This window comes from Carassius carassius, chromosome 3, assembly GCF_963082965.1.
Source record: "Carassius carassius chromosome 3, fCarCar2.1, whole genome shotgun sequence".
Lineage (NCBI taxonomy): Eukaryota > Metazoa > Chordata > Actinopteri > Cypriniformes > Cyprinidae > Carassius > Carassius carassius.
In genome coordinates this window covers 39,940,821-39,956,473 of record NC_081757.1, presented here as the reverse complement: position 1 = coordinate 39,956,473, position 15,653 = coordinate 39,940,821, and the positions used below count along the sequence as shown (strand labels likewise).

At 39.3% G+C, this 15,653-nt stretch overlaps 1 protein-coding gene across 4 annotated transcripts in view; it reads left to right on the top strand.

Annotated features, from left to right (window-relative positions):
- The window catches only part of LOC132126830 (trichohyalin), a 215,925-nt gene that overhangs the window by 109,432 nt on the left and 90,840 nt on the right, over positions 1-15,653 (top strand). For 3 of the 4 annotated variants that reach the window (XM_059538393.1, XM_059538384.1, XM_059538366.1), the window contains one exon: positions 13,502-13,573. The exons of the other annotated variant lie outside the window; for it this stretch is intronic. In XM_059538393.1, coding sequence (XP_059394376.1) covers positions 13,502-13,573 — 72 coding nt within the window. The remainder of the gene's footprint in view (positions 1-13,501; positions 13,574-15,653) is intronic. 4 annotated transcript variants of the gene reach the window in all.

The following is a 15,653-nucleotide window of genomic DNA, read 5'->3' as shown; positions in this document are numbered from 1 at the left end:
ATTACATTGTGGAAGCAAAATGGGTTTGAAAGGCAATTAATGTTTATTTACTAAAATGCATTCAAAATATTTAGATTTATTTAAAATGTATGTTAATTTAAGATGTATGTATATTCAACTGCAAATACAATTTTCATCCATTTGGATTATTTATGTAGTTATTATATTCTATATAATTTTAACAAGCTAAACTTAATGTGATGCATATTTTTTTACTCAGTCACACATAAATGAAACAGATAATCATACTAATAAAAAATATTTTAAATACACAGTAACCAGGTTTATGTATTTATAATCAATAAATCCAACTTCTTTCAGTCTCTTACAATTAGCTGATTGAGTATTGCTTGTTCCACATGTAGATATATATATTTTTTTTACCATTCATACTTTTTAACAGAGTAAAATTAATTGTTTTCACTTGTTATGCTGATTCATTCTAAGCAACTAGAATAAATGTATTTGGGGGAATATTTTTAGCCAAATCAAATACTTAAAAATAAATTTGCCATGAATCTTACCATGTTTCACGTATTTATGAATGACAAATATGCATTGCATTAATATTAAAAGCATAATATATATATATATAATATATATACATCATGCATTTAAGATTTATGTATTTGAATTGTACATAACATTTCCTTCCATTTAGGCTGGCCAAGTGTAATAGCCTTGAAATAAGTAGAATGTAGCTCTAAAGGTCTGTATAGTTCAAAAGATGCATGGTCGAAAATCTTGCTAAGAAATACAAAAATAGAAAGAAATCTATTATTATCTGTGGTGACAACACAGGCTCAGATAGATTGCAGATATATGTTTAAAGGTTGAGAATTGTTCTGGGCATATCAGATTTTAGTTCAGGATACATTACACCCCTTGCATACAGAAACAGATAAACAATGCAGATGAAAAACAAACCAGCTGATTTTTCCCTTGTGACAGTTTCGTTCAGCCTCACCCATTGGCATGGCTGCTTATATGACTGGTTTGTTTGTGCTATTGATATGAATGAAATCTATCTGACTTGTTTTTCTCCTTTCTCCTCTCATGTTTTCATTCTGTGATGCTGTTTTTCTCTGTCTGTCCTCCTGCACCCACCTTCTCTCCCCTCTTCCATCTCTGGTGGCAGGGGGGAACTTACAATGCATTTCACGTCCAAGTGGAAGTGTGTTGCTATGGTGGTTGCTAGGGATTTAGTCTGGAGTGACGTGAAAAGTCCGAATATTTAAGGTGTCCTTCTAACGCAGGGATGTTTGAAGCCGCTCGGAATGAGCAATCACCTCTGAGGGCTGCATTTTCTCGCCTCTCTCTTTCATTATCATGTCTGCCTCTCTGGAAATATCACCATTGATTTTCAAAAACACACTGATGGATAAACTCAGAGAGACATCAAGCTATGCAGAAGAGAGCTTGTCTTTCTAGTAAATACCTAAACAATATGCAGTCACCATATAAATCTGTGGTAAGAGTAAACATGTTTTTGATGATCTGATCAGAATGTGGCTTAAAAAAAAACACAAGGCAGCGTTTCTGTTTTTTTTTTCACCATTCTTTGCCTGCAATGAGAAAAGCAGGTTCCTAATGTCCTTTCCACACCTTCCTAATGGAGTGTTTCTCCAGCACAGATTGTGTGGTTTAAAGATGTTCTTGGCCATGAGTAGTGAGGAAATAATTGATTGTGCTGAAGTAGAGTTGGCCGAGGCCATGCTTGTCATTGTGAACAGGTTTGTAGGCAATCAGTGTTAACTGACTGTTCTCCAGAGACATTATTGAAGAAAGGGTCAATACGAGCGTGGAAGAAAGTATCAGGTGTCGTCATCGGCTCCTCTAACCAGCACTTGTGAACTTTTTAACTTTCTGCCTTCACAACAAAGCGGATCCCATGAAAGACATGTTCTTCAATTACACACGCTCTGGGAGTAGAGATGTTTTGCCCTGACTTATTGAGTTCTCTCTCTTTCGTCTCTCTGTATTTGCTAGCTGTGTTTATATTTCATCTCTTTATAATCTTGTTTTAATAAACTCTGTCAGTAATTTTTCTCATAAAACTTATTTGAAGGGGGAAAAAAGAAAGATTTTGATGTTATACAGTATAAAATAGAGCTGTAAACATGAATGTAGATAGCAGCTTCAATCCTTTGGTCATGAATAGATTTGATGAGAAGATCGGTTAACATTGATGGTACACAGTGTATAGTTTGCGTCCATGACATACACTGTAAGAGTCTCCACAAGAAAGAAAATAAATTGTGCTCAAAGTCTCATCAGACGCTTGTTTTTCTCTTTAGGCTTCCCCTGATCTCACCACTGTCAGAGGAACAGAGCTGTTGAAAAGTGAGGTACGACCACTGTTTTTAATCCTCATTGGTCTGTATAGTCTCTCCTTAGACCTTATAAAATATTCTAAAATCCTCCTCAAAATCCAATCACAAGTGGCCACATTTTGAGATTTATTTTAAAGGGGTCACTTGGTGCGATTAAAATTTTCCCTTTCATTTTGGAGTGTTACAAGTTGCAAAGACTAAAGTCTCAAATCCAAAGAGATGTTCTTCGTAAAAGTTGAGTCAACCATTCCTACCTAAGATGGCTCATTCTAACATCCCCCCACATATCTGCGTCACGATGTGGGAAGATTTGCATAATGCCGCCCAAATGTTCATGCAAAGAAAGAAGGCATAACTTTTATTCTCACTGTAGCCGCCGCCGCCATGTTGTGGAGATGTGAAAGCAGAACTACTTTGTTTGGCCTTCCAAAGGAGGACAAAACTAGAAATCAGTGGTTCAACACTGTTCCAGAACAGTTCAACCCAAATATTCAGATGTGTGCAGCACATTTTGCGAAGGATAAGGATTGTTTCCTGTAAGAGTAGCCTACAAAGCCGGTATCTGTTTCTATTAAGTGGGGAAGTTCCAACTTTGCAGGGACAGTCTGGCGCTTCTTACTCACAGACTATAAGTACGTTTTTTCAAATTTAAAGAATTTGCCACTGATGATTCAAACGTGAGTTTTGAGCTGCTTAGAGATGTATTTGTTCTTTGTCGTTTCTTCAATCACAAATGCAGACATGGTTTTATGTTTACACGGCGCTATACGCAATGCAACACGTAAAAAGACGGTGTAAGTAATTATAATGAGTAATTATATCCCCCCTGGATGCAACAAATGCCTCGTAAGGTTTTTCAGGAATTCAGCCAATCACAATGCACTGGATAGCTGGCCAATCAGTGTACACCTCGCTTTTCAGAACGATGATCTTTGTAAAGTTCTACTTGTTTCAGAAAGGCGGGGCATAGAGGAGCAACAATAATTTACATTATGTGTAAAATAATGTGTTATTTAACCTTAAACCACATAAACACGTTGCATTACAACAAATACACAAAATAATGTTCTTTTTAGCAACGTCATATGACCCCTTTAATACTAGTTGAGCTGTTTAATCTGATGTCCTGACCCAGTCACATGAGATGGGTGTTAATGTATTAAGTTGGAATTTAAAAGGCATTCTTAGTTCAATTCTGAATGGTACACAACCCTAGAGGGCAAATGGCTTGCTTTATATTACATGGATGAGAACAATTCTCTAAGGGATAAATGTACAGTGTAAACAATGTATTGCTGTTGTTCTTGTTGTTTATCATTTAGCCAATGAAGCATTTAAAATATGCCTTCTGAATTAAATTCCAGCAAATATCTCATCGTTTTTGTCAATTGTTTTTTTTTACCCCACTGACAGTCTGCAACCTGGTTGGTAATACATGATTGGCACACAGTGCTGTATCTTCCCAAGAACCCTGATCTCTTGTGCAAAACACGGTAGCCTATCTGTAGCAGTCTTGCAGACAGATCTGACTGTGTAATGTATTGACAGTTGAGCAGTCTACATTAAGTGCATACATTGAACGTGCACATCTGTCAAGGGAGGGGGGTTATTTAGGAGGAAGATTAATAGAAGGTTAAATGACCGGCCCCTCTTCGGGACTATAGGCCCAACGAGAGCAAGAGGGAGTCACTCTTCCGAACTCTCCCCCTCCTTCTCTCTTCTGCAGCAATCACACATACTCAGCTTAGTTAGCCTGGGAAAAAGAGCCCCAAACCCCGATCAATAACTTTGGTCTTGTCTGCCTAATTGCTCATTGGTTGACATTGGCACCCGGCTATATGTAAGTGCATGTTCCTGGAGTGATTCACTCTTCCCTTCCCTCTCTCTCTCCACCTCCCTCTCTTTACTCTCAAAAACACCTCACGCTCTCTGTTCCTTCCTCTTCACCACGTTTTGGATGGGAAACCCGAACCGCAGTTGTCACGTCGGGACGCGAGCATCCAAAGACTCCGGCAAGACCTGCTCCTCTCTCATCAGGCCCGTGACGCCCAGAGCGTTCAGGTAAATAAGCTCTGCTAATGACCATTAGGCAGATAAGACTTGCTCTCGCTCTCTCGCGCGCCTGTTATGCAGATCGGCGACAGGAAATTACCTTTTTTCCCTTTTACTTCTTCTGTCCTCCCACACCCCCCTGTGTTGATGATTACCATCCCTTCAAGTCTTAAGTATGCAGTATTTGCATAGCGCTCTGATTATTCTCATGACATCCTGCATGAATAAACAAAGGCATGAGGGTGCATATCACGCAACCACCCAATGCGTATTTCTACACGTTCTTTGTATATGGAAATATCTTTTGGGTCTGTTTCAGCGGGACTTTAACATCCGAAATATATGTTGATTACGGCAGCGCTATTTGCATTTCATGTAACATCGAGTGCTAAAGTGACACTGCCCCTCTCTCTGGATTCAAATGCGATATTGATCAGTCAGTCTCATGAAGCTCAAATCAAAACAATGATGTCGGTCCTGAGCGCCACATGCATTTTAACATTAATTTTTACGTATAAACAAACAATTATGGTCACTAATCAGATGCATGATCCATTTTCCAGCCCTCCATTTGTCATAAGAAGCATTTTGCTATTCCTTTCGGCTTTTTTTCCAGTTCTAGTGTGCTAATGTCATGATTTAAATGAAGTATTGATCAGTTTAGGAGGGGAGAATGGAGAGGGAGCGCAATTGTAAGGCAAAGAAAGAGCAGGGTTATCGGCTTGCATCACACACCGAAAAGCAGAGCAAAAGGATGAGCTGGGTTTTTAGGATTTAAGGGAAACGATTCTCATTCTTCCTTCATCGTTTTAGTCCACGATCTGGCAGGAATTTGAGCGTTCGCTATGCCAACAGACGGGTGGGAAGACGAGGCAAGACTTGACGTGCTTGTCACCAGATCACAATGAATGGGTAAGGCGAGAGGCGACTGTGTGATTCTAGGTGACTTAGGCGAATTTGTGGATTACTCTCGGGCCTCTAATGAGCAAGGCTGATTAATTGATCGTCCCCGGGCCTCTATTTTGGATATGCGACTGTCATTGTGTGACGATTTGAAATGCAGAAGAGGATGTTTGATAATGTCAGACTCAACTGGAACCAGGGGTCTGCCAAACCTCCTCCTCCTCTCTCTTTTTCTCAACTCCCATCCTCCCCTCCTCTCCGTTCTCTTTAGCAGGTGACCATATTATGCTAATTACAATAATTATTATTTATTTTCGATGTGTTGTGGTGGGCCTTGCTTTAATTATCTGAAAAATAACAACATTAATGAATACTTTTTTGCTTCAAAAAGCGGATAATGGGGTGATGGAATGATGCAAACTGCCTGTGTATGTAACCAAAAATTTTAAAGATCTGCCTGCAGAAGTATTGGTTGTTCTTCAGCATTTTGTGTCGAACAATGAGCTGTGATTTCGCATTTGGTTAAGAAGCATTGATTTTTGCTTCTGCATTCAGTGCAGGGCAGCCCTAGCCTGTCTGGAGTATCAGGGTGTTTGTGAAGGGTCCTAGAGCCGCTCGGGTGGATGTTGGGGATGCGATGAGGGCCAGATGAACATCGGTTCCTCTGCTGGAGCTCTTGCCATGAAGGGTTCTGCAAGTCGAGCAGGCGAGCAGAGAAACAGGCTCTTGTAGTGGATTGATTTTCTCTTCCTTTGCGCCCTGCCCTCTATTGTGGTTGGATAGCTGGACGTCCAAGAGCAGAGACTGAGAGCTGCAGAGACAGCTGCAAGAAAGCCAGCAGGAGCTCCAGAGGGGACACGACTGCAAACAGCAGCTGCACAGGCAGCTACAAGATGCCAGGAAGCAAGATCTGGAGCTTCAGGCTCAGGTAAAAGCTTCACGGCCAGGCCCAGGCTGCTCGGGCCCACACACTCTCTTTCTTTCTTGCTTTCTCAATGCCAATGCTTTTGTTCTGGTCTCTTCTTTGTGTCATATTTTAATCTCAGACCACTACATTTACAGTGATTTTATGTATTTTTCTCTTCTTCTAAGAAGGATCATTTCATATGAGAATACTAGCTGTTGTTATTATAATGAATTGGCTTGTGCTGTAATACACCAAGTTAACTAAATTGAATTGTTAGTCAGGAATGATTTTTGGAAAGGCTTTTGAGAGATAGAAAGAGAAACATGATCTAATTCCAAGATACTTTATGTCGTTTGAAGCTTCTGTCGATTTTCTACATGGAGTTTTGCTGTAATGACAGCGGCTTGTGAGCTGTGAATGGATGTTTTGGCTCACTGAAATACTTAATATCCAGTTTGTTGGGAGTCTGAAATCTGCTGTTTTTTTGTTTTGTTTTTTTATTTGGGGGGGGGGGGGGCAAATAAGCTTCTTATTTGTTAAGGTGACTCTGCTAAACTTGTTATATTCCAGGTTTGTTTTAGAGAGTGCAATGCATGTGTTGAGCAGATGGCTGTGCCTGTCTTAACTCTTCCAGCTTGACTGAAGTTAGAGTTTTCTTTGAGACAGGCGTTTCCCCCTCCCCAGTTGAGATGAGGAGGATCCCAGAATTTTTGCTGCCAGATGCCAGGGAACACGATCCCAAAGAAGACATTTACTCTGGAAGGAAAAATTCAAAAAGATACTTAAAACGTTGTCACAAAACCCTACTAAATTAGCTCTTTCAAACAAAGCTCAGGAGACTTTATGATAGATGTTTTATTTATTTATTTTTTTATGCATCAACCCCGTCTGAGATGTTTCTCAGGACAACTATACAGTATAATCATTTGATCTTGAGAGAAATTGATGAGAAATATTTTTGCTGACTTTTTTATTTTGGAGATTTCCAGAAACTCTAGTAAAGGACACACACAAATTACAAAAATCTGTGAAGGTTAAAGCGGTATTGTCCATTTATTCTCATTTGGATATTGAATGTTGTTTGTTTTTCTCTCTTTTGGACTGTAAGGTGTAACACATGCATAATTTAAATGCTTCTAACTAAACAAACAGTTTGTTGTATTAGGCACGTAGCTGCAAGCTAGTGTTTGCTGCAGTGATCCTCTGAGCCCTCCCCTCCTAGATGGGACTGCTGACCAATCAGAGCTCAGGCCAGTGCTGTCCGTCACCAGTGGCTGTGTCACCTGTCGCTAGGCGTCATGGCAGACTTGTTGGGGGAGCTCAGCACTGATTGCTCAGAGAACAATCTCACAGTGCCTCTGTTTACTAACACTCCCACAGTTAAGTTCATGGCCTTTTTACGATCCAGCTGCAGTTTGTTTGTTATCATGAGGGTCACCTTTATCATCTCAGTGTTCCCAGCTTTGTAGTATTTTAACCATATCCATTACTTTGTAAGCCTGAGTTTTGTGTGCAGTATCATTTTCAGGTCTCTAGACATGATAAAAATATAGGCAGCACTAATTTGGGTTGTTGTTTTTGTTTAGCAGATATATTTAAAAGTATTTTTTCTTCATGATATGCTGATCGGTGCAATAGAGCTGTTGTCCTTTATACTGACACCTATTATTGTGAATGCAGTGTCACATGTTTGGTCCCCAATGATGTTTTTAATAAATATCATATTTACAGACTGGCTACACACTGTGCGCAAGAAACACAAACTGTGTGATCGATTTATATACCCGTTAAGTGACTGTGAGCTTCATTACACGTGGGGCTGAAATGTTGGCCATCATGAAAAGTATATGGATGGTGGAAATACCGTCGTATTTAAGAAGAATAGTGTAAGCAGCCAGGGGCGTCGGACTGGGGGTAAAACCAGTACTGATTACCAGGGCCCCAAAGGAAGAGAGGGCCCTTGAAAAGTCTGGAATATATATTGCCAGGGGTGGCGGAGGAATATATATACAGTACAGACCAAAAGTTTGGACACACCTTCTCATTCAAAGAGTTTTCTTTATTTTCATGACTATGAAAATTGTAGATTTCACACTGAAGGCATCAAAACTATGAATTAACACATGTGGAATTATATATGGAATTACATACATAACAAAAAAGTGTGAAACAACTGAAAATATGTCATATTCTAGGTTCTTCAAAGTAGCCACCTTTTGCTTTGATTACTGCTTTGCACACTCTTGGCATTCTCTTGATGAGCTTCAAGAGGTAGTCACCTGAAATGGTCTTCCAACAGTCTTGAAGGAGTTCCCCGAGAGATGCTTAGCACTTGTTGGCCCTTTTGCCTTCTGTCTGCAGTCCAGCTCACCCCTAAACCATCTCGATTGGGTTCAGGTCCGGTGACTGTGGAGGCCAGGTCATCTGCCGCAGCACCCCATCACTCTCCTTCTTGGTCAAATAACCCTTGATGCCTTCAGTGTGACTCTACAATTTTCATAGTCATGAAAATAAAGAAAACTCTTTGAATGAGAAGGTGTGTCCAAACTTTTGGTCTCTACTCTATATATGTCAATCATTTACATAAAAGTTTTCAAGTTTGTTGGAACATAAATTTAAACTTAAATTTACATTTAAATAAAATAAATACAATTTTATAAAAAAAAAACAATTAAACTGTAAATGCCGGATTTTTTTTTCAGAACAAATAGGCCTAGCGGAACGCTAAAATTCAAAATCTAACATTTTACAGAATAGTACTGATCAAACAAAAAAGTACTGGTCGTAATACTTGCATAAAATGTTTGAAGCGGAAAAAGCGGTTCACTGACTGCACAGCACAGCCACAAGCGCCACAGTTACGTTTGGGATAATTTTATTTTTAATACTATAGTGTCATTTGAAAACATTGCAATTGCATTTTAAAATACAACAACGAACACCACGAAACCATTTAAAATGGCACATTCCGCGGTCTCGTTGACGGGAAACAGTCAACAAAGTAAAATGATCTCAAACGTATGGCGCGCTCTCTTCATTTTATCAAATGATCATAATCACATCTATTCATTTTACAATCCTGCTACTGGCATTTTATTCAGACTAAAACCCCTTTAATTCAGGTGAGAAAGCTTTTTTTCCATGTGGCTTTTGCAAATAATAATAATACCGCTGCAGACGCATTTTGCAGCATTAAGGTTATTAATTGATTGTTAATTTAAACGACAATCAAACATGGAAATTATTGAATATTGACATCCCTAAATTCAAATGAGTTGAATGGAAACCTGGCTATTGTCTGCATCAAACCATGCTTCCGAACAAATGTCATTCACCGCTCTGGGCAGCTCCAGGACATTTACAGGGTAAAATTCTCTTGACTACCTTTATCTCCCAGGACTGTTGTTGAATCTTCCAAAAGTTTTGGGTGGGGTCCTTCACATGTGGCAGCAGCAGTTTTCCATCGCACCAATAACACGGGGCTGCCCGCCGACGTGCCTGACTTTAAATCGGTGCTACTAAACATGGATATCGGCGATGCCGATATATAAAAAAATGACAAATATCGGCCTGATATATCGGCCGACCTCTAATTTCTACCGTCGGACCAGAAGCTAAAACCCGCTCTTCACATGCCTCTCTGGAACAACGTCAAGCAGCTCCATCATTTCACCAACAAAGAAAAGTTATCAGAAAACTAATCAGAAAAAAACACTGGAGCTTGAGAGATCACAAAACGAATGTGATAAAAGTGGATGTTGATTTGCATGCTTTGTTGTTTACTTAAAGATTTAAGTCCAAAAGCATTGGTGCTTTACAAAGAATGAATTATTTGTCAGGACTGAAAATTAGTCACAGAAATAAAGTGGTATTAACTGTTATTTCACAGAAGAAAGAGGAGACACTTATTCAGTCACATCTGTTTCTGTTTATTTGTATGTAATACTCTATTCATGTGACTCAATATGGAAACCACCATGAATAGGCAACCTGAATCTGCAGGTGGAGAATGAAGCTACTGGGAATCAAACGACAGTCCTGGTACCACTGTTGATGACAAATTTTACCCATAAATTAATTTGTGAAATGATTTTCATGCTTTATTGGGTATTGATACATAAGCTTAGCCAACAATTGGAGATTTTGGTCTGTCATGAAGAATATTGGTGCTGCACTTGCATGACTAGTAAATAGCTTGGGATGTTCACCAATTGTACTTGAAGGCCACCTTGCTTAAAGGAACTTGGTACCAGGTTGTTTCTTTTATTTAGTTTGTTACCATGAGCATAACATAAAATTAAAAGTATAACCACAGAAAATATAGCCACAGAAAATACTTTGATATTGGGTGCAATATATCTCGTACCTTCCATATAATCCGAAATCTTTTTAGCTTGTTTGTGCAGCGGTGTTGTGTGTACGTGTTCACGCTCTCTCTCCCTCATTAACCTGTATGGCCGAGGATCTGAGCTCTAGCAGATGTCTCTCTCTAGGGGGCTGGGTTTTATATTGGAGTTATACATAGCCATGGCTGAGGGGCTGCTGAGAAAAGGTCAGGCCTTAGTGAGCCAGTCTGATTATAGCTGGGAAATAAGTGCTCCATGGGGCTGATTGCAAGGAGGTCACCTCCACCAAGGGTCAGATTGAATGAGTGTGTCTGTGTGCGCCCTTGGAAAGAAGCTTCAATTGCATTAAGTTTCTCATGTCTGGCGCCTCCCTGTAGGTGGACAGAGTCACTGCGGAGCTTGGTTTGGTTTGGTCCACATCAGAGCAAAAGAGCAAAGAGGCACAAGAAGCTAGGAGAAAATGCCTCGAACTGGAGGATGAGCTGTCTGTTGTCCTAGCCCAGCTGAGTCGGTGCAGGAAAGGGACACAGGGTGCCAAAAACAAAGTGAGATTGGATATGTCACAATTTACTAATACAATCAAACTGACGGTGAATATACAGTATGCACTTGAATAATTGTTCTAGGAATTGAATTGTCCATGGCCATACCATGCAGGGTTATTATCATTAATAAGCGTTAATTATCATATCTATCTATATTTATTTTTTTATTTTTTTGTTTCTCATTTTAGTTTAGTTTAACTGTAACTACTAAAATAACTTAAACTAAATAAACTGAATAAAATAAAATGAGAAATAAGGATAAACAATATTTGGCTGATATACAACTGTTTGAAAATCTGAGGGTGCAAAAAAATCTAAATACTCTGAAAATCACCTTTAAAGTTGTGCAAATGAAGTTCTTAGAAATGCATATTGCTTATCAAAAATTAAGTTTTGATACATTTATGGTAGGAATTTTACAAAATATCTTTACTTAATATATAATGTTTTTTGGCATAAAAGAAAAATTAATAATTTTGACCCATACAGTGTTTTTTTTTTTTAAAACACACAGCAAAAATTAATGAAATTAAAAAACAAAATTAAAGTGAAAACAGAAAATCTAAACAAAATCCAATTCAAAATAATAAAAATTGTAATAGTATACCAGTGATACTTAGATAAAACTGATACCATGGTGCAGTAATGCCATTGGCTTTTAATACCATGGTACTGAATGATGAATATTCATAAACACCAGAGTGTCTACATGGTATTCCAAGGTACTTCGATGAATACCTTTTATTACCATTGGACATGTCCAAGAAACTATTGTCATTCTCTAGTTTGTATGTCATTGTAGTCTCTGGCCTATGACACACTTCATGTGCACTTGCTGACTTACAGTGTCCGCCGCATATGCATGTCCATTAATAACCATAGGTTGTCCCATTTATCATTTTAATGTACATCCCCTTTGCGGCTGCTATGCACACTTGATGCAGATTTCTACCTAGCATTCAAAGCAGTATTTCATCACAAAAGTGTGGGTTTTAGGGTGTGATTTGGGACAGGGCCTCTGTCATTCATATACCATCTGCTGCTTGCTCATAGTCTCTGACCTCTCTGTAATGTTGCATGGTCTGGGAGTCATTACTTTGGTTAATGCTATTCTGTTGATCCAGTTGACCTCTACTCATTTTACTGAGCTGTCTCAAGCAATTTTACAGACGTCAGATTTTTGGAATAGTTTTTACCCTGAAACATGCATTATACTGACAGATGTTTAGGATAGAGGAACTTATTTAAGAAGAAAGCAGGAATATCATGGCTGATTACAACTTACCAACGTAGTGCATGTTCTGTTTTTGCCGTTTTTTTATTTTATTTTATTCATTTTATTTTATCGATTATCCTTTGTTCATGATCTGGATCTTTAATCAAATTGCTACTTTTGAGAATTTTCTAAACGTAGTATTTTTCAAAATTTCCTGCAAAGCCTCACCTAGAATCAGACCTATAATTCATATACATGGATGCCATATCGCTTCCTTAAAGGCATAGCTCACCCCAAAAAGAAAATGCATTCATAAATTCTCACCCTCATGATGTTCTAAACCAGAATGACTTGTCAATATGTCTAAAAGGAGCCATAGAAGTGGTCCGTATGTCCTGTACTCTATATTTCAAACCATCTGAAGCTTTATGATGAGTTTAACAGAGTGAAATTCTCAGTCCATTATTGTACTCCGGTTTTATCCACATATTTAAATATATTGTCTCCAGTTTCCAGTGAATAGCAAATTTGTATCTATTCCTCACAAAAATCTATTATATGACTTCATTTATAGCATTTAAGTCATATGGACTACTTTATTGTGCTTTTTGGAAAGAACATGAGTCACAAAGTTTGTAACAACATGAGAGTAAATAATACAATAATTTTCATCATTATTACTCCACTGCACAGCTGGACCATTTTGCCTTTTGAAAGACCTTTGTATCTGAGGTTAAAATAACCCCCCAGGCACAAGCCCGTCTGCCCACAGATCACACACTTCCACACTCTTAACGCTCATGATTCTCACAGAAATGAAGCTGCGTTTGTGATCGAAACTTTGGATGCATTATTACTCACCGGTGACTGTGTGAGTGTGTACGTGTCTGTCCTGTGTGTTTTAATGACGCACACATCCTTTATCTGCAGCCTGCACTTAATCCCAGCACTGCTGGCTCAGGAACAGATTACTGACAGCAGATGTGATGAGAGCAGAGCAGGGGAACCTGACACACACACACACACACACACCTCCGCTTCTCATTATGACAGAACAGTGCAGCCATTTTCTCACAGCTCTGTTTGTTCTGTTCTACCATCTTTGCTCAGGTTATTGTCTCCTTCTCAAAACATTTCTGTGTTTGATGGTAAACATTTGTGATGTGAATTTCATGATCTTTGTCTATGTGTGTTCCCAGGCTGAGCAGATCCAGCGGCTGGAGGAGGAAGTGTCCAGGCTGAAATCTCAGCATAGTTCAGTCAGTCAGCAGGTAAGAGCAGCACTTTAACACCGCACATTCTTATTTCTAACATCTCCCAGTATTACCCTGTCAACAGAACTGTCACTTGAACTGTCACTTTTTATTTTTTTTAACCTTTTTCTACTTAAATATCGAAAGGCAATCAAGAGATAGACAGGGGCCAATATCAGTCCCTTTAAGGCACGTTGTATACTCTTGGCACATCCCTCAAGCAGCTATTAACTTGTGAAGTTCATTTAGCTGGATTTCTGCTTCCATTAAATAAAATGGCTTCTAGCACCAGGGTTATTAAAGTAAACTAAAACCACAAAAAGCTTTTGTTTCTTAATAAATAAACAAATAAATGTATACTTGTATAAAAGTAATATTTTAGCTATTTGCCTAATATATATTAATTTATATGAATAAAAAATACAAAATCTAAAACTATAAACCATACTTAAAAACCAAAAAACTAATAGCAGGCGAAAAAGGAACGCAGCACATAATAAGTCACATGATATTTAGAGATCAGGGGACTGTCTCAAAAAGTTTTCCAAATATGTTCAGGGTGTACGTACAGCCAGAATCGAACCTGCATTTCCCACATGAGCACCCAGGCTTGAGCATTAACCACTAAACCACTGTTCAAACTGTTATTTGCCTCCTAACACTTCCCAAATTTAGTCTATTACACCTAAATCACAATCTCTGCCAAATGACGCCATGGCATGTCTTTCTTTCTTTTTCTCCCCACTCTTAAGTCTTTGATTATTCTCTGGTTGAGTCTTTGTAACCCTCTGTCCTCTTGGGGAAGCAGTGGGGACGGCTGGCTGCTTGAGCCCTCGTGGAGGTTAATGGTGACTCGGGCTCCAGGTGGGAGTAATCAGCTGTGTGCCGTCCAGAGGGGGTCAGCGGGTACCAGCACTCTCTCCTGGAGCCCCCCTTCTTCCTCCAGCAGAGGAGTGTTAGGGCCCGGAGAGTGCCGAATGATTGCTAATAAAACATTTGATTGAGAGGAGAGCAGAGTGCCAACCATAAACAGGCTGGATTCTGCCCTTTAATTTCAGCATCTCCAGAGAATTGCTTTCGCTGTGCCGCAGAGCGAGGCTTATACACAAACAGTTAGTTGTCTAGCCTAGATCCGAAGATCTAATTTTGCACGTGTGAGCGTGTGTACGTGCGCACGTTCGGGTGTTTGTCTATTTTGTATTCCTGGGGACAAAAACTAAGGGCTTTTCATTTTAAATTCCCACTGCTGTAGATGCTGCCTCGACGCTGATAAGAAAAAAACAATCATTTCATACTGCTGAGAAAATTGACCATAGAGCGGCTAAGATGGCAACAGCCTTGTGCAGAACACGTCAAATTCTAATTTGCTTTTCCTGTCAGGTTGAATCGTGTTGCTGAGGTGTGTGTGTACCTGACTGCATGCAGATGGTGTATTAATGCACCGTATGATTGACTAAATGCATTTTTGCTGCACTCCCAGTATACAATCATCCCTGTAACGTTCACAACAACAACTCCGAATTTCAGAATTTCTGCATAAAACACACGCTTGCTTGCTTGCTTGTGTTTGTGTGTTTGTTGGGCTCAGATGAAAGGTTAACGCATGAGCATATATCAGACACTAGCGTGCAGTAATAAAGGGCCAGCTATAGAGCTGCTTCTCTCCTTCTGGGAACTGCACGCATTTTTATAACCTCGCTGACAGCAAGATAAAGTGCTCGTCCAATTAGAAAAATATTTGGGCGCATACCTTCCTGCGAGAGTCCCCGGCTTTTTCATTCTCAAACCCATTTTATATGGAATCTCGGGCATTTTGATTGTTTGTTTTTCGCTCCATGAAAGCGACACGTGTGTTTTTGCCCTCGCAGCATGTGTGCCGCGTTTCTCACTTTAGAAGAGAATGATCGCATACATCCGGTTTTTGTAAGGGCTACGGTTGCAGATATTGCAATGCCTGCACTCCACGCTCACACACGCACCCTGATTAATTCTTAACCCTCGTCCGTATTCTTTCTTCCTTCTTTTAAGAATAGATGTATTTTGGGGGGCTTTTCTTATGGAGTGCATTAAAATTAATTTCTCTCTTGTTGTGAAAGAG